Genomic DNA, 21003 nt, shown 5'->3' on the forward strand with positions numbered 1-21003 from the left:
ATAAATATAATATTATAATACAAAATATTTAATATTGTTCATGTCGTTGATGATAAAATTATTTCACAACGTTTATGCTTATACAGTAGACAAATCATCATGGTTAATTTAGTTTTCTATTATTTAGAAAAGTTATAGTATTGATATATTTTGATATTGTACTTATATTTTATAATTTTTAACTAGTATCTTTATTTTGATAATAAAATATCATTTACATGTACTAATTGTAATACTAATAGTAACAGTATTAAATAAGTATAAACAATTTTAAGACCCAACATTTTAATATTAAAATTGTTGATGCCTAAATGCACCTGCCTCTAAATAAAGAGGTATGTCAAAGAATAAAGTAAAATGGTAAAAGTAAGAATTTGGAATACCTACAAAAATAGGTACTTATTTTATTTTCAACATACTAAAAATTACTAACCAACAGCTGAAGGATTAAATTCTAGTTTTATTATTTGTATGATAAACACAACTGTGTATTGATCTTATGATAATATGCACATGCACATAATACCTAGATCATTTTTATAACCTTAACTTCATATAAAGAGTATAATACAGTATACATAATATTTACTTATACCTAGTATGTATAAATATACATTCTTATTAAGTATGCTATATTGTAAAATTAATTTAAAGTATGATAACAATAATAGTTTTTATAATTTCAATATTAATTTTATTTACAAAAATACAGTCACAAAATAAATTTTCATAAGACACAGTAAAGTTAAAATAAAAAATCAAATTTATCACACAAAATATCTTTAAACATTTATTTTAAAACATAATTTGTACATGTGCTAAACTTTCATTTTCAGAACATTTAATATCATTAAAAAACTTAATAGCACAAAAAATTCTGATGCGTGTATATAAATTAAGCAATAATGTTTTATCAAAATCATTACAAGGGTGATTCAATTTCACATTAGACAAACAATCTTTCATTTGGATCCCAACATTATCTTCAATTGAAATTATTGGAAAACTAACTACAAAAATATTATCTAATTTCATTATATAATCTTTAAAATCTTCTTGATATGTTGATAATTCACTGAAAGTTAAGTTGGGAGAACATAAGAACGATGAAAAGAAATATTGGTCTATTGTTTTTTGACAATACGCATAACTGATACAAATTTTACAAGAATGATTCTCTAAACATTTATTCATTAAATACCCACTTACAGAGGACAAACTATTTCTGTTAGGAAAACTTACATTTCTATAATCTGGTGTATCAATAACAATTGGAGAACATTTAAAAAGAGAATGTTGTTGAGGGCTTGTTATATTAAAAATGTTATTAGATAAAGGTTGGTCATTAATTTTACGTATAATTTGACCAAAATCATCATTGAAATCTGGCCCAGGAATATACTGAAAATAATCTTTGCAAAATAATATGTTGAATTTCCTAACAAATTGTATGGGGGTAAGTTTAAGATCATTAACATTTGATTTATCAAACCAATTAACCAACAAATCTTCATTCAACCAATTCGTACACAAAACATATTCTCTACTAATAGTTGGATTAAGAGTTTCCCACAACGTAATTAAGCCACTAATTGAAATCAACCACCCATTTATAAACTCTACATTATATGTTATATCTAATTGATTAGAATTATCTATTACTGTCATTTGTTTAAATAACTCAGTCATTAAAGATAAGTGATCTTTTTGAAGGGTAATATTTTTAAATGGATTTTTGAAAATATCAAATAATTTATGCATATTATAAATGAAATTAATTGTAGGTTGTGAACTAAAGGGCAAAATTCCTTTATTCATTGCTACAGACATGCTTTCAGCTACACTGCCACTGAATACTTGTGTTGCTAGACTGATATTAATTTCATCAAAAGGCAATGGATGAATATGGTTGTGTGTAAGTTCTACCGTAGAAAGAAGATCAGAATTAGACATAATATCATTGTAGTACATGTCTAGATATTTTTTTTCTACAACCTCATCATTAATATAGAGAGAATGCTTAAAAAACATATCACGGGTAGTTCTCAAAAGAGTAGGTGGGTTAAAAATGTATACTATTCTTTGACCATCAATATCAAAATAAGGTTTTTTAGAAGAAACATTCATCATCCTTGAAAAACTTACTAATTCTTTTGATTGATCAGAAACAAGAGCTTTAATATTAAAATCAATATTTTGAAGTTGACGAATACTCGAGAAAACTATTGAAATTAAATTGCTAAAGGTACAACTAGACAATAAATAATACCCAATTTTTTGCTTCCACTCATAATTTATACCTCTTATCATAACAATAATAGCTTGTCTTGCTTTATCATGGGTTTTATGTGAGCTTGATTGATTGAATCCAACTACATAATCCTTAGAAGCATTATAAAAAAGGTGCGTTTCTAAAGAAATTTGGTATACATAAAGAACACAATCTAGATCTTTAACATTAAAATTACTAATTTTAAATTTTATAAAACTAAATATAAAATCATTTATGCCTGGTTTAATGTTATATTTAATGTCTTTTTTCAAAGTTTCAAGAGATGGAAGATTAAATGCTTTTTGAAAAAAATTGAAAAATTTTGGAGCAAGAATATATATAGCTAAAGTAAACTGTTTCAATTCTTTTGAATACTGTTGACTATCAGTATTTTCATCATATTTTAAAAAGTTATTTTTAACTAATATAAAAAGTGAAGGTGTTAAATATTGTTCACACAATTGTACAAAATGTTTTACTGTGGTTGATTCTTTCAACTGGTTTTCCAGTTCCTTATTTGATATGATAGTGGTGACAAGTTTTCTTTCTAATAATTGTATTTCTTGAATTTGATCATCTGAATAATCCATTATGATAATTGACTCGGAAAATCTGCAGTCTACACTGTATTAGGTACGCCGCTGAATAAATGAATCTAAAACAATACAAAACACATATTTAAATACATTATTAAATTAATTATTTTAATCATTATATTTACCAAATGTTGAGCATTGACAATTAGGCAAGGTATTTACATGCATAAGTTCTAGTCCGTATTTTTTCATGTAATTACTAATTAAATAGAATATCTGAGCATGTTTATTATTTTGCTACAATTCAGTAAATTACAGGTAAATAACGCACAACGTGGATTCGTGATTTTACTTATACGATTACACGCAATCTAATTATAAAATGTGTATTTAGCCATGCCACAATACAATACGCAATTATTAAAATGAAACGATTTGTTTTGTATCTTTATTCTTTGTGTTCAGTGTTGAAGATGTTTGGCGATTTGGCGGTTTGGGACGAGCGTGTAGCCATTTTCTTACCATTGATAATAACCGAAAACAAATCAAGTTTACCAACACTAAAACTTTAAATTCAAAGAGTAAAGATTTTTTTTTTCAAATTTCTAGATACTAGTTTTTATACAACTGTATAAAATTTTAATTATTTTCACTCTTATATTTAATAGTTAAAAAACTATCTACAATCTAGGTACTTTTGATTTTCAAATGGCAACGTTTACGTTGTCTTGAGTTTGATTTCCTCTTCAGAGAGCCAATTTGACGCAGCTACCAAATGACACCAATCTCGGTGAAGCTATACCGTTGTTCTAAAATAGTAAAATACCGTCCACCATAATCTAACGAATAATAATAATATAATTTTATAGTGCCCTAACCAGATATCTGGTTATTGAGTTATTCATTGGTACCTACTGCGGCGTCGTGATTACAGTGCAAAAGGTTGGTTGTAGATTTTCAATGACCAACAACTGTTGGTATGCCTGCTTACCGCTGCCTCCATCACGTCTGGTCCGCTTTATTTGAAATAAGATGGAATATAATAATTATTACATAATATTATATTATTTATATACTATGTTCATTAGTTCATTATATTCTTTCCCAACCCCTATATTGAACGACTTATTGATTTGTACGATTTCGGACATTTGGGTAATTATTCGACCATAGTTAACCATTTTTATTTATTTATTTAGTGTTTTTACTATATAAAATTCTTATTTCCGATTAATTATTAAACCAATTTATTTATATTTTTTATTATTATATTTTGCTTATTATGCTTATTGAAATATTAAAGTTTATCAACACTGAATAACACAATTGTTATTTTAACCTATTTATATGCATTTTTTAAGTATTGCTTAATTTAATTTTGTTTATTGAATTTCACCACTTTACTCATCATCTATGGTTATTTTCTTAACTTGATTCTTACATACTAACATCTCTTATTTTGATTAAAATTCATTACAGCCTTATACAACACTATATAAACTATGTACATCTGGCGATATTTTTGAAAAAATAATATTTTTCTTAAAAACGATACTTTAATTGTAATTAATGTAATTGAAATAAGATTTATACGGTAAAAAATAATTTTTTAGATTAAAAAATGTACTATTAAAAATTAGTAATCTGTAAAAATTTGTACAAATTTTTGTGTATACTCATGTGTTTGGCGACTGAATGACTCCCGCACAAAGTTCAATCACATATTTTTTTTATATAGGTATACATAAATGTATCCTTTTCCTTAGATAATTGTTCTACTTTTTGTTCCTTGATTTTTCAAACTATCATGACGTATTACTATTTACTTGGCATGTTTTTTTTATGTTTCGAAGTGCAGTTTACATAAGTTAAAAAAATACTCGCCACTCGGAATACAATTTATACAGTACCTATCTGACTGACTTTTTATTTTAGTGACACTGATTTTGATCTACTATGTGGGTGAATTTAAAAAAAAAAGTCATCACCCATTGAAAATTGTAAAGTTTGGTTGTAAGAAGTGACAAAACATTGCCTCAGTGATTGGTGAATGGTGATACGTTTAAATGTTTAATATACAGGTACCTATTGGCTATGTTTTTATGTTACCAAATTTTCTAACAATAATTTGTGTTTATCTGTAACTGTATTGTTATACGTATAAATGATTGTATGTACCTACCTACCTAATTATAAATGTGAAATACAACGTCCATAATTCAATAATTTGTATTATAACAATTTTATCTCGTATGGAAAGTAGACGTATAGACATTTTATGAAAATTTAAAATACCTACGGTTAGGTATGCGGTTTTGTGTTCCAACAAAAAAAAAATCGATTTTGTTAAAAATTACTTTTGCATGAAAATTCCAGTTTGTTTTTTTTTTAATTTTTCATTTAATTAAAAGTTAATACATACATACCTTTTATTTCCAAATCTTAAATTATCAGGTACTTTTGGAAAACTCCGAGTTCTTTGGTTTTGGATGGGTCTTTTAATTGATTTATCTTTAGAAAGTTTTTTAAGAATACTTTTTGAAAAACCCCTTACAGCTTCTGAAAATAACTGTGCAGGCGTGGTGATACTTAGCTCGTTTTTTAATTTCAATTTTAATATTTGCGGCATTAATTTCATTTTGATACGGAAGATGATTATGTTCATGATCAATTTAAATTAAATGCTTTTTATCCACGAAGGTTTTTTAAAATGCATGGACGTTTGTGGCTATTTTTTTGCAGAATTTCCACGTATAAAATTCAAAAACTTTGTGTGCAACATACCTACATAATATATTTTTTAAATACTAATATTATGTATTTCTTTGACCTTTTAGCTCTCAAAAATATCTAGACTATCCATAAATAGGTATTTAAACAGAAATTAAAAGAAAACATACATACGAACGTACACTGTAGTAGGTACTGAATACAAAGAAATGAACACACACAAGACACAACTTGACAAAGAATACAAATTACCACTTCTTTGAAATTATCACAACATTAAAAATAAAATTATTGGTACCTATCTTTCTTATCCATTATAATAATATAACACCGTGCTGTGAATTGTTCTTATCGTAGGTAAACAATAATTCATCATTGAATCTAAATTTAACATTATTTGTGGAAACATAAAACTTGTACATAATGTATTGTATGTTAAAATTTTATTATACGCAATGATACCTATCATACTTATAATTAGATTAATTTGCAAATAAAATCTCATATGGGGTTATTTTTTAGCGGTACCGTTTGGAACATAGACTTCTATATATTATCTGTACAAAGAAGTATGTGGTTTGGAAGTACTAAAGGAGTGCAACTGTGCAAGTAGAATTTAAAGAAGAAAATAACCAAACATTTTCTTTTGAATTGTTTTAATTATTGTCTAAATCTTGTTTTAGTTTATTCTGTTAGCCAACATACTCAATCACTTAATTTTTTTGATACCTAACACAATTAATAAATAATAGTTTTATTTTAAGAAAGTAGAAAATACCGTGTGGCGTGTATAGTACAGCAGTATTACAGTAATCAGTATTGGTTAGAAACTAAAATAAATTTTTATCATAAGATAAGGCTCGCCAGTTAGAAGCTATTCTGTGCTATAAGTATAATAATAGAAAATTATTCCATAGGTACTTCATAATATTGTCTTGCAATTAAACGAATTACAGAAACAACATTTACAGTTAGATGTGTGAAATTGTGCTATTTGTTATTTTAAAAAAATAAGTGTTCGCCAAAATTGACTAAGTACCTATTTATTACACAGTACATTATGTTTTAAAAATAAGAAATTAAGGTTTCTGCAAAGCTGGGCAAGATAACCAATTTTTTAAATTATAAATTACCGTAGAACTTGGATTATCCGTGGTAATGGCGAAAAAGGGTTTCATGGATAAATGAAAATTGAAATCCACAATTAGTTGAGACTTATTATTTATTTATTTAACAATATTATAAGTGTGTAGTGTGTACATTATCATGTTATAGAGTACTTATAATAGGACTTAGAAAATATGAAGTAATTAATCTTTATTTTTTACTGTTTAAAATTATTTTTCTTAAACTCATTATGTCACCAAAGTCAAAATTTTCCTATGCACCTATTTCTTCTAATCTAACTTTTGGTACATTTAAATTTTTGAAAAAGGGTGTACGGTTAATCACAAATAATCAAGATACAGTAAAGTCCTACTGTAATTTTTTTTTTTTTTTATAAGTAATATACAATCTGTATCATTAATACAATAAGAATATATGCTAAGAGTAATATGACAGGAAAAATAATATGATGAAAGGAGCCACCCATTGATGACACTTTCTGTGATTCTTAATTATTTACTTTTTTTTTTTATTTTATTACTATAACAATTAATCACGATTCACGACACCACTTGCGCTTTAGGCGCCTTGGGGGATTCCCTGGTATAGTAGCGGAGGCCAATTTTTTGATGAGTGGATTCGGATGAGCGCTTAGGTGGTTGTAGAATCTTTTATAGAAACATTTGGATTCCTGTGCTATTGTTTTTAGTTTTAGGTCTGAATGAAGGGAAAAATTGGAGACGTAGGGAGGTGCATTTGTTAGTTTCCTTAGGGCGATGTTTTGGAATGCTTGAATTTTGTTGACGTTTGTTTTTTTTGCACTACCCCATAACTGCAGACCGTACGTCCACATTGGTTTGAGTAGACTTTTATATATAAGAAGTTTAGTGGACGTGGAGGTATATTTATTATTGCATAATACCGTTTTTAACATGCGTAGGCGATTATTTAGAGCCAGTCTTTTGGTTCTTATATGGTGGGCCCAAGTAAGTCTTTGATCTAGTGTTAGACCAAGGTATTTTACAATAGGAGAGGTAGGAATGGGTGTACCTACTGTAATTTAAGTTACAAATATTCAGAAAAAATAATAATTTGATTAAGTTAATTTTTTATAAATACTTTCAACTTTAATACTTATAAATATTTTTCTAATCAAAAGGAAAATTATGAGTTTTTATGTTTATTTCTGATTAACCGACCGGTTTCGTCCAGATGGTTTGAGTGATCTTAATAATAATATTGCTGTTTCTGAACTTGCACAATAGCAATTACTAATTATAGTTATAATATTATTCAATTTTAATGCAAAATAAAAAAAATTGTAATTAAAAAGTTACAGCCAGCTCTGGTTTTCTGTATAATCTTTAATATTGGATCAAACTATTAAATGATTAGTGGAATTAATTTAAGATTCAATTAAGAAATAACAATTCACTGTTGAAAATGTATTAGTTTTAACTATAAACAGCAAAGACATTTTAATTATGTCTGCAGCATTCAATCTAGATATATATATATTGAAAACAGAAATAATTCACCTTTTTGAACATACAGCTAACAATGCTAACATATCAAAAAGCAAGATAAAGAAATATAGAATTTGGAAAAATTGGCTTCAGGATCTGATATCGGAAAGATAACTATATTTTGTGATATACCTAATCAATGCTTCAAAGTATTAAAAATGTAATAGTTAAACCAATGGTGAGTTGTTATTTAAAACAAACATTTCTCAAACTTAGCATTGTGAAAACTATACCATGTAGTTCCATGATACAAGATTGTTTGGATGCGATCTACTTGAATATTGATCCACAGAGTAAGAAATTGTTCATAAATATTATTAAACATCATTATAAATGTTGTTGAAGAAATTGATACAAAAGTTTTTTATATCTTTTAATATATTTAATTATTAATATTCAATTACATTAAAAAGAATAAACGTGGGTATTAGAATTTATTGACTCACGAATCTTTGGTTACTAAGGGAAGTTTTAAGTAAGTTCCTCCCCCTAGTGGGCAGTCTGCGCACACCTATAATTTAGTTAAATATAGTGTTTAACATAAAATATTCCAGTAAATACTAGTTGAAAAATTGAATAGCTCAGTGCACAAGACATAAGAATGTATAATATGCATCTAAACTCAGCTTTTATAAATAAATCTCCATTATCAAATTAATTTGTTTTGTATCAAAATTTTGAATTAATATATTAAACCAGTTGAATTTTTTCTTAAACAACCAAAAATTATAGTTATAATTTTTTTTTTAAGTTTATTCTCAACGCATTGATTTTTAATGCATATAAATCAAAACTTTGATAACATTAATTATAATAATATAATATAACCATTTATTTTTCATATTATTTTTGTTTCAATAGAATCAATATCCAGCAGTACTGACTAAAAATAATTTGTGTATAGAATACTTTACACTTGGAAAATTATTTAATAGAATATTAGTCTAAAAACTTTCATATGTGAAAAATTAATTAAAAACAATAACTTATATCCGGGCACCTTATATATTTCTTTTATGTTATAATAAAAATAAAAATTCCATTACCATAATTGTTATAAATACTATGATACATACTAAATATTAAATACATTTAGAGGTAGTAATATTTAAATTAATTAAAGAATGCATACATTTTTGGGAATGAATGTAGCATTGTAAGATCTTTAAGTATGACTGATGAATGACAATCTTGAGATTGGGACAACCCCCAAACCTCATGTATAATCACTAGTAAAAAAAAAAATCGTGCCCGGGATACAGCAGCAGATTTAGAGCTTACAATTGGTTGGGGGTAACACATGTCAAGCATTACAAACAGCCATAGCCTCTTCTTTCTCTTCGAGTAGTTCTTTAGCTGTCAAATCCAATTTGTTCTTTGCAAAGTCAGTTATTTTCAAACCCTATACAGTATGAATAATATGGCAATAAGTCAAATTCAAAATAATAATATGTTTCTTTAATAAAACTATACCTGGACAATTTTCCATTGCTTATTTGAAATGGATACTGGCAAAGAATAAATCAAACCTTGTGGTACACCATAAGAACCATCGGAGATAACTCCCATTGAAACCCAAGAACCTTCAGAAGTTCCAGACCACCAGTCACGCATGTGATCAACTGCTGCTTTAGCAGCTGACATAGCTGATGACATCTTTCTGGCTTGAATCACAGCAGCTCCTCTAGTTTGAATAGTCTAAAATTAAATTAATTATGATGTTTAGTATTTAGTATTTAATATTTTAATGTTAGTAATGTAGTTTTAAATACATATATTTTTAAATATCAATGGAACAATCAAATTATGTTTTTAGGAATAAAGCAAATTTGTGCGTGTTATTGTAGTGCAATAATTAACAGCATGACATGTTACTTTATGTAATAACAGTTATTCAGTAAATTTCAGTTCAACATAATTTCTTACCTTAATAAAATCACTTTCAAGCCACTGTGAATCATTTATGCTATCATATACACTTTTTGAGCTGCCAGGCAATTTAACCGATGCATTAAAAACATCTGGGAATTGAGTTGATGAATGATTGCCCCAGATTGTAACATTCTTAACATTACTTACACATAATCCAAGGCGTTTAGCAATAGCTGATTGGGCTCTATATTTTTAGTTTTAAAATAAACATAATATTTAAGGTGTAAATGTAGAACTACTAATGATTTAAATTATACTATTTATACCTGTTTTGATCAAGTCTAGTCATAGCAGTGAAATTTTCTTTAGGTATAGAAGGAGCATAAAATGAGCATATTAAAGCATTAGTGTTTGCTGGATTTCCAACTACCAAAACTTTAACGTCTTTTTTAGCATATTTGTTCAAAGCTTCACCTTGTACTTTGAATATCTTTACATTAGCTGATAACAAGTCTTTTCTTTCCATTCCTTCTCTTCTTGGCATTGCGCCCACCAAAAAAGCAGCATCAACATCTTTAAATGCTAATTCTGGTTCAGTTGTTTTTACATAGCCTAAACATAATATTGACTTAAGCAAAATCGAAGAATTCTATCAACATTATATTTAAAATAAATGATCTGACCTTTCACCAGGGGCAAAGCAAGATCATCAATTTCCATGCAAACACCTTCCAGAACACCCATCGCAGGAGGGATATCTAAAAGATGTAAAATGACTGATTGTTCCTTTCCAAAAACATCACCATTAGCAATCATAGATATCAATGAATAAGCTATTTGACCAGCAGCGCCAGTTACTACAACTCGGATTGGTTCACCTTCAGCCTAATAAAAGTAAAATAGATATTACCATACAGTTAAATTGTAAAAGTGAGTAAGCAATTAAGGTTCTTATTTAGTTTTTTCTTATTGTCTCAAAAGTAATTATTTCCCAATGCTCTTGAAAATATTTGAAAAAAAAAAAAGTATATTTATGAAACACTAGATACTAGTTATTGACAATTTAATTCAAAAACGAATAACAATAGATAGTTGAAATTTTTACTAAATATTCAAATAACTCAATAGTATTGACGTAATATTATTTTTGTAAACGTCTTAGGTATACCTTTATTTTTTTTTCATATTTTTATTTTAAAATGTCTGACAATATTATTTTGTAGCTTAGATAATCGGAAGAAATTAATAACTTAGAAGATTCGGTTAATACAGATGTTGATCCCGATATTATTATACTAATATATACAACAAATTATGAATTAACTTTTATTGTATAAAATATTTATAATTAAGAAAAACTGTCAGAACCTTTTAATAAAAGACTAAAGTACAAATAATTTGGTGTTGGTTTCAATATTATATGCTTGAAAAAACAACGAGGTGAGCGTAGCGCTCACTCAACACCAATAGTGGGATAGCGATACCAACGATGGGTTAATATCAATATCATATTATATTATTATCTATATAATAAATTTAATGTTTTTGAAAAAATTGGTATACCGCCTCCACTCGGAATTATTTATTATAATATGCAACCAACTCAATAGTGAGGTAATTTTAAAAATTAAGTTTACAATGTCAAATGGAAAAATTAAAAATTCTAGAATTACCAACCTTGTAAAATTGTCAAGTATAAATTAAAATTAATTGTTATTGAAAATAAATGGTAGATAATATAGGTAAATTATAAAAATTGTTTGTGTCAAATAATAAAAGTTAAACATAGAATTTAACTGCTATACTACTCAATACTTATTATTTAATCCAGATATAGTTTTATCAGTATCTATATTATTACCTTTAAGTGTATTTAAAAAATGTAATTCAGAAAGATAACAAAGAATATTAAATACTAAAATGAAATGAAGTAGGTATTTAAGATTTAAAAAAGTAATCACCAGTTAATTCTTTTCAGATTGATATTCATAGTTGTTATACAAATAATTTTTTTTTTTAATAAAACTATATAATTCGTAGAAAAACAAAATTATAAATCTTAAAATAAGAGTAAAAATGTTAACAAATTTCAAAAATTAAAATCTATAATGAAATATATTAAATCATCGTTTTATTTTAAACTAAATCACATAACATGGTACCTATTACATTTTTTATGTATACTACAAGAAAAAGATATTTTATAATTGACTTGAAATAAGTACTTAAAAAATTATGTTATCTTTATGTAACATACAAAGGTTAATGATTAAATAGTATTTTAACTTGTGTAAATTATTATAATCATGTTGAAAAAAAACTTCAACAAATTGGTAGTTGATGTATTCAAATCTGGTTAAACAATGTTAAAGATTTTATTTTATTTCATGCCTAAACAATTTAAAAAAAAACTACTGTTGAATATTAGGTAGGTAGGTGCATAAGTAAATCAAATATAAGTAACAAATTTTAATTCAACTAGTTTATAATTAAAATGCCTAAGATACCTGTAGGTACATTTTAACACTACCTACCTAGATGTTAAAAGTAGGATTTATTTTATGTCATCCAATCCTAATATTAAATTTATGGACCATATTATAAATTTGGAAACTGCTACCTTTTACATTAGGTTCTTAACACAAATGCACACAAAATGAATTGTTTTTTTTTTTTCAAAGTAGAGCAAGTTGGTATATATTAAAATATTAAAGAGGTATTATGTCTAATTTCAGCTGCAGATGGAACAAATAATACAAAGTCATACTGGAATCTACTATCTAGACAGTTGCAGGACAGGATGACATTACTGAAGATGATCTCGACACCGAGTCCGGATATGCGACGAGTTAATTAGATAGTTGTTTATCTACACGTCTGAAACATTGCCCACAAATGTCTCCACACAAGCAAAGACGCCTTGAAGGACACAGAGGTCACGATCAAAATGGTAATTATTACGAGTGCAAAAGTCGTTGACCATCATTTTTATTCGAGAAGGTGCGATTTTCAATTTATACTCGAATGAAACAAAAAGATCCGACGTTTATACTCACCATTGTCGAAGTGGTCGTTTGGGGCGCGTCCTCGTGAAGTTTAGTCAACGGATATAGCAATTCGACTGTCACCGGTAAGTATTTACTTGGTAATGGCGTTCGATCGACTGCCGGTACCGGTCACGAAATGAAATCTCGAAATCTAGACTGTTGGATGCCGGATGAAGAGGAGAGTATGAGCTGTGACCTCGGCTGGGAACGCGTTTAGCGTTATGATATTGTAATACGTCTAAAGGTATTAAAGTTAAAAACGCCGATAATCAGTGCGACGAGTACTTGTGTGCATGGGGTCAGCTGAGAAAAAAAAAAGTTGTTATTAGTTAATTTGTTATTCCAATATTCAATTATATTACTGTCGTTATCAAACGCTGCGCGCGCACACAAGCGGTGTACTGCAGTGCCACACACGCGGCGGCGGCGGATGAGGCGGTGAACACTGCACCGCACACGTCACACGGTCTTCGAGATTATCGCTGTACGGAGACGACCGACGTTGCGATTTTGTTGAACATCAACAGTCGAAAATCAGTCGATGTGTCAGTGTCGTGACTTTGTTCATAATCCGTTAAGATTTGAAAGTCAAAGGGTTAAAAAATTATACTAAAATATAATTCAACCACTATTTTGTTCTAATCATGACAGTCGCATTGAGACGCCGAGTGCCCAGAGGAACTGAACTGGTTATGTAATTTATAAGTGGTAATAATAAGATATTAAGATGTACGATAACAATATAGAAATCGATTATTTTGGGACGTAGAATGTAGACTCGTAACTATTCGTAAGTCGTATTAGTAGTGAGGACTGAGGAAAACATTACGATTCAATTTTTCTCATTAGCCATTTAGCCAGTACCTAGCGGCGCGAAATTATGGAGGCTTGAAGCATATTGTATATTTCAAATATTTTTACTACCACCCCTAATAAGTAGCAGTGGCCAAAAGGCTTTCAGACTTTAAGCAATTGCTCCAAATAATCCTAACCCCGCCGCCACTGCATTTAGCCACTAGTCACCAGTACAATTTACTGTTTTTAGGACTTTTTATGAACTCGTGGTTTTATTTCTTTCTTACTTTACACAAATAAAATGTAAAAAAAAAATTACTTCATAATTTATTAGGTACCTACTTGTAAAGTATCATTGCGCAAATCTCGAGCTGGACTCTACACATCATAAGAATTTTCGTGTAGAAGGTTGTTTTATAATTATTCAAGTGTCACCAATTTGGCAATGTATAGGTAATGTACTGTATGTCTGTATAACTCTAAAGTATACAATTTATACTTATAAATATTATAAATTATAATATTTCTGATTAGAAATTCGTAGGAAAGGGTTCGTTCTAAAGTAGTAATCACTAATAACTGCGAGAAAGCAATAAAAAGTGAATAAGAGTGCTGAAGACCGTGACGAAATCACTCGAGTTTTTGGTAAACACGTGATGTAAACATCTACAATAATCGTTTGTCATGTAAATATACGTCTGACTTAGTAGACTTATTTACCGTGTACGGATAAACATGAGAATATTAGATAATATGTATTAAGTATGTAAATGCTTAATACCCGCGCGTTTTACACGCACGTAGCCTATTGGCTATTGTTTACTGAAAATATTTTTGTTTAATTTTTGTAAAACAAACCAACGCGAGCATTGTTTAGTATAACATAAAAATATAGTATATATTATACTTAAACATACAGTCCATACAGACACAGGCCTAATTCGTATAGTGTTATAAAGTTATTTTTAATCTTTTTTAATTTAAATATGAGGTCTACATTTTCCTAATCAATGAATACAAGATTTTAAAGTATCTACCTACCTACATAATACAATTTAATCTCGTGAATTGAAAATTTTAATTCATTTACCTACCTAATGGAACTAATTAAAAACCTAACGGCTTATTAAGTTGTTTTACGTACCTAATCGTTTATTTAACGGGTAATACTCTATACTTTATACTTTATACTTTAACGCTATGTTTATGTGATACGTCTGTATTATAATATATTATGATATGAGTATATATTATAATATAATAGTTTATAAGTTATAAGTCTTAAGTAGACTGTGAGTATAGCCGTATAGGTATGATGCATTAATTGCAATGTAGGTATATTTGTATTTTTTTCTGATAACATTTCTGCCATCAGTATACCATCTGTATGCACACACTCGTATATTTCATTACTTGGTATATACATATTCACTTAGTATTTTAAACACTAAGTTAAAATAAAGGTATTAGTCTTAGATGGGTAACTAAATAAACAACTTAAATAGTTAGGTTGTATAGGCATTAGGCACCTTTTCATACAGTAGATATAATAGGTCTTATATTATTACCAAATATTTATTATCTATCTATCATTATAATTTATAACTCATAATTGTATTTGTATACATAATAGTTTAAACTTTTTATTAGAATAATGTTCATAGGTTATGAAACATAACTTATGATACATAACTAAATAAGTATACTTATGATAATTTTATTGTTGAATCAATTCATTATTTACATAATATACTATATAGTCTGGCATAGATAAGAGATATGAATGACGTAGAACTCATTAATCAAACATTGAAACATAATATAAATAATAAATATTAAATAATACAAAATGAGCAATATAAAGTAAAACCTATACACATTTACATAATAGGTATACCTATATAACAAATAACAATACGTACCTATACCAAACTATCCAAGTACAAAGTATTGTTATGAGTAAATTTGTGATAAATAGACAAATAGTATTGCTATAACTTATAGCTAACATTTTATACGTTTATAGATTATAGGTACGATCGTACGAATATACTGTTATTTAATGTCTGTATGTATAAATATTAGGTGATATACTGACGTGTATATGTATTATAGCCTATAGGATTTAGCAATAGCTCAAAATTAGTTTAAAATTTTTTCGGATATTTTAATTTTGAAGTAAGTTTTGTTCGTTTTAAAATAGCATATTTTTGTAAATGTTTAAGTTAAAATACATAAATTATACATTTTACATAACAGTAAGTAATAATAATTATACATCGATACACAGTTATTGTTTGTTGAGTGGTCAATTGAGATTAAAAATTTGTATCTGTATTTAAAATCCAATGTCTACAATTTTTATTCATATAATATTATTTATAAAATTTGATTAATGTACATAAGGTGCATTAGAATGGCCGTAAGGGGAAGACGCCCATTAACGGCACCCTGTAAAGGTCATTCTTCTTTTTTAGAGATGTTGTTAAGTACTTACCTTAAAATGGCTGTTCGAGGATAAAAAAAAAACACAGGAAAATGACGATCAAGTATTTACTATACAAGCATAGACATACATTGAGCTGCAAATCAATTCTTAGATTAAAAACTGTAGAATAAATCCTTTCCAACGATATAATCTTACAACAATGTTACATTTCGTAATTCTTATTTTAAGCTCATTTGAATTATATTATTAGTAGATATCATAATTTATTACTTCTTATGAGTGAAAAACTAACAAAATACTAGTATAAAATAGGCTATACCTAGTTAATCAAGCGTTTTTCATAAATAATACACTTAGATATAGTCCAAAGTGATCAATCCTATATGTATCATAATAACAATTTAATTAAAATGATATTATTATTTTTTTATAAAAACAACAATACTATTATGTAGGTACTTTTGTAATTAAAATTTGTTCTAATACTAATAAAAAACAAGAAATAATGATGAACTATAAAATGGCCAGTATACACAAACATGATTATACACCAATTTACATTAAACGATTCTCGCAATGCCACATTATGTAAGATATAAACAGATTGCTTGTCGTAAGATATTATAGTATATTTATGGTATAGGTCCTATACTAGAGGATTATAGTCGGTATAGACTTTTATGAGCAGAGTGATGAATGAATTGATTTTAAAATGATATGTTTTTTTTTTCGTTAGACTTCAGTCATTATTCATCGGTCATTACTTATACTCTGGATAGGCAAAAATAATTCAATTTTCAAATTTATTATTTTATTCTGCTTTCTATTTATATGATGAACTATTTTACACAATCCTATGGTAGGTATAAGTGGCGTATTTAGGGGGGGGGGAGCAAGGGGAGCAATTGCCCTGGGCAGCACTTTTTGGGGGGCAATAAATTTAACTAAAAAGTTTTGTTTTTAAACTGATTTAAACAGTTGTAAAAAAAAAATTTGTACCTTGCATGGCAGCAAAATCCGAAATACGCCTCTGGTAGGTATTAACTCAAAAGTTAATAACAATATTATTTGAAATAAATATATATAATTATAACAAATAAATGGTAATGAGGTTCAAGTATCTTACTACTACCTTAAATAGCCAAAATAACATGCATAAAGAGATCAATGTTAGACTGGGTTTTGCAAATCAATGCCTACGCATTGAAAAATATATATAAATCTAGGTTGTTGTCAACGAAAATAAAAAGTCATTTATATATAAGTTATACTTACTGGTAAAAATTAAATAATGTAAATATTTTTATAATTATTGTATACCTACGAGTTTAATAACGTGTGTGTTTCTCTTATTATTATTTTCTATTTTAATTTTTAAATATAAATAAATATAAATTTACACAATGTAATCGCTAATATAATAAAAATATGGTTGTAATTTGTTATTGATCAAAAAATGGTTGGAAAGTTAAAGTTTAATTAAAGATTTTAATTTTTTTTCATTATAATTATTTATACCCGTCACGAGCAAAGCAAAATAGTCTTTACATCAACTGCAACCATATAAATTCTATCACATTCACAGACGCAAAGAACGAAATTAATCTACACTCAAATAACAAATGGCACTCTCACTGGCGTAAACTTAACACCAAACTCAACAAAACAAAAAATAATATAAACCCATGGAAAAATCCCGAACTCAATAGAAAAGAAGAAACCATAATAAACCGCCTCAGAATTGGACACACACACCTAACGCACAGCTACTTGATGAGTAAAAACGAACCTCCACTATGTGACTCATGCAGGGTTCTTTTAATCGTCAACCACATCATCACCGGATGTGACAAATACAACCAGTATCGTAATCAATTCCACATATCCAAACAAATCTGTCAAGCACTTAGACGAAACCCACAGAACGAAAAATTTTAATGTTATTCTTAAAAAAAAAAAAACAGAATTGTATAATTTAATTTAATATTAAAAAAAAAAAAAATGTAAATACTAACAAAGTAACTTAACAAAAATTCTTATACTAATGGCCTAGTTGTTGATGTATTTTAGATAAATAAAAAAATAAAAATAAGCAATATATTCTCGAAAATATTATAAACTATAAATTTAGTATATAAATGACATATTACTTATAATTTGAATATCTTCAGGTACCTATTAAATTCAGTATAATATGTTGTGCTTTAAATGCAGCGTATTTAGACTGGGGGTGCTAAGCACTCCCTAGCAACTCCCTATGTGCGCCAATGTAATGTTGACTTAAACGACAAAAGAAGTGAGATATAATAAATGGGTGCCAAGTCCAACGGTCAGTCCTGAAATTTATTTATAACAACATATAATATAATTTCTTCTTATAACTCTGGATAATATATTGAAGCCTAAAGTCTGACTTGGCTACTTTTCATATACGAATTATTATTAAGTACCTACTAAAACAGTAATGGAAGAGTGAAGATGATTTTTGGAAGAATAAAATAAGAACTCACAGCTTTAGAACTTGCGAAGACTTAAATATAATTCGTAGCCAAGTCAGACTTACGGCTTCAATATATTATCCTGAGTTATAAAAAGAAATTATATTTTAAGTTGTTATAAATAAATTTCAGGACTGACTGTTGGACTTGGTATCCATTTAAATCTCACTTCTTTTGTCGTAGAAGTCAACAACCAAGTCATATATTATAATATTGAACTTGGCTCTTATTTTACATATATGTTTTTGATGGGATACCATTCCTTTTGTACATAGATTATTAATAACTACTAAGCTACTTATTCATAATAAAATTATTTCCAGATGGTTTTTGTTAAACTATTGTATTTTTTTACGTTTACAGGGTAGTTTAATTGTCTGGTTCATTGGTAGGTAATTGTCTTTTTTTGTGTTATTATTTATATTTTCTTGTACTTTTGAAATGTTTGTATCACTTATTGAGTATATTTTTAATTATCATTTTAATTACTATAATTTCTACTGGTGGGTGGGTAATTCATAATTGTAAGATAAATAATTTAATTATTTTAATTGTAATTTTTTTTAAAAATTAATGTTAATTACATACATCAAAGTATGTTGCTGTGCACGGGTCGCCAATATCTACACATATTCGACTGAACGTATTTTTGGCGCGGCGATATGGGAAAGGTTAGCGGAGCTATATAAGTCAACATAATTTTGATTGCTGATTCTATAGATTCTTACATTAATCATTACATTACATTAAATTACAAGTACTATGAGTAATTATTTAAGTGTACCTAATAGAATTAATTAATTGAAAAATTAATATATTAATATATTTTTATATTAAATTATAATAAAATCAATTAATTAAAAAATTATAATAAAATTATAAAAATTTACAAGTTTCTGATTTATTCCTTTGTATTCACCCAACTACCTATATGGATGCCAAGTTTGAACTTTCTAGGTCATCTGGAAATGGGTTAGAATTTTGATCTATAGGCCAGTAAGTGATAAAAATGACGATTTTGGGACGTTAATATCTAAATAACAGATTGAAGTGTGTTTATGAAATTTGGAGTACATATGTATCTTGTAAGTCTCAATATATGAGCCAAATTTGACATGTTTATGTAGAATAGTTTTTAAGTTACAAGGGAGTCAAAAGTGGCTCCAAGTGGTTCGTGTAATATTATACACGGTGCTGCTCGCCAGTTATGTTCACTAGAACTTGGCTTGACACGCTACCGCGTGTCTTGATCTATGTTCATATTTCCAATATTAAGCTTGTCACTGATTAATGCTTAAAAAAAACTGAAAAAATTGTAAGTAATTTAAAAAATGTTGAAATGTTTTATTTCAATTATTACCAACCATACATTGGTAATAAAACCAAAAATAATTATGTATAGGTATCTAAATTTTTACTACCAAAACATTGAAGTGTTAAGTCTTCTACTTTTAGTATATTATATAAAAATAATATTTGAATCAGTCAATAAAGTGACAGTGCTTAAATAACACTAACGCCTTACCCAATTCGACAAGTGTTTCCTAACTTTCTAAAACATATTTTATGGTGAATTTGAAGTGTTTTAAAAAATCTTTTTTTTAAAGTAATTTATTAAAATAGGTTAGGTTAGGTTCCTACTTTGAAAAACAACTTAAATAAATGTTTAATAATCTAAATAAAATCATAAAAAAACTGTATACACTTATAGTACTTAAATATACATGTAGATACATCCAAATTGTTTCGAAAATATTATAATCCATAAATTCAATGTATAAATGACATATCATTACTTATAATTTTAATATATTTTGCTAACCGCTAGCACCTCACTATGTGTGCCTATGGTCCTATAATATGTTAAATAAAATATTTAGAAGATTTACAATGTATAATCGACAAATTGGATAATTGGTATCACCATAACAATACACCTATAACTGGCTATACCATTGTTTATTTTGTGCATTTTTAATATTCGTTTCCTGAACATTTTATAATTGAAATATGATTTACAATTTTGCTTACATAAGCGTATTTCTTGATATTTTATTTTTAGAATGAATATTACATTACTGTGTTATTATTTATATTTTATTACATACTTAGATATCTCTATAGTCTATAATATGTTAAGTGTAAACTATTTAAATTTTAAATATTGAAGG

General features: G+C 27.3%; 1 protein-coding gene across 1 annotated transcript; it reads right to left on the bottom strand.

The window, feature by feature from the left end:
- Nucleotides 1-9157: 9157 nt before the first annotated feature.
- Nucleotides 9158-13422, bottom strand: LOC114126714 (malate dehydrogenase, cytoplasmic). Its single transcript, XM_027990715.2, has 6 exons — nucleotides 13100-13422; nucleotides 10727-10928; nucleotides 10370-10655; nucleotides 10098-10287; nucleotides 9645-9869; nucleotides 9158-9573 (listed from the first exon to the last, which is right to left on the bottom strand). Exons 1-6 carry the CDS (start codon nucleotides 13100-13102, stop codon nucleotides 9475-9477), a joined length of 1005 nt encoding a protein of 334 aa, XP_027846516.1. The 5' UTR covers nucleotides 13103-13422; the 3' UTR covers nucleotides 9158-9474.
- Between the last annotated feature and the right edge of the window lie 7581 nt (nucleotides 13423-21003).

This window comes from Aphis gossypii, chromosome 3 (genome assembly GCF_020184175.1).
Source record: "Aphis gossypii isolate Hap1 chromosome 3, ASM2018417v2, whole genome shotgun sequence".
NCBI lineage: Eukaryota > Metazoa > Arthropoda > Insecta > Hemiptera > Aphididae > Aphis > Aphis gossypii.

What these genes read in the sequence shown, in the direction of transcription:
- LOC114126714 (XM_027990715.2), bottom strand. An exon ending in TGCTTTGCCCCTGGTGAAAG is followed by an intron (nt 10,656 to 10,726) that starts GTCAGATCATTT and finishes TATTATGTTTAG; the next exon opens with GCTATGTAAAAACAACTGAA. An exon ending in AGCAATGGAAAATTGTCCAG is followed by an intron (nt 9,574 to 9,644) that starts GTATAGTTTTAT and finishes CATACTGTATAG; the next exon opens with GGTTTGAAAATAACTGACTT.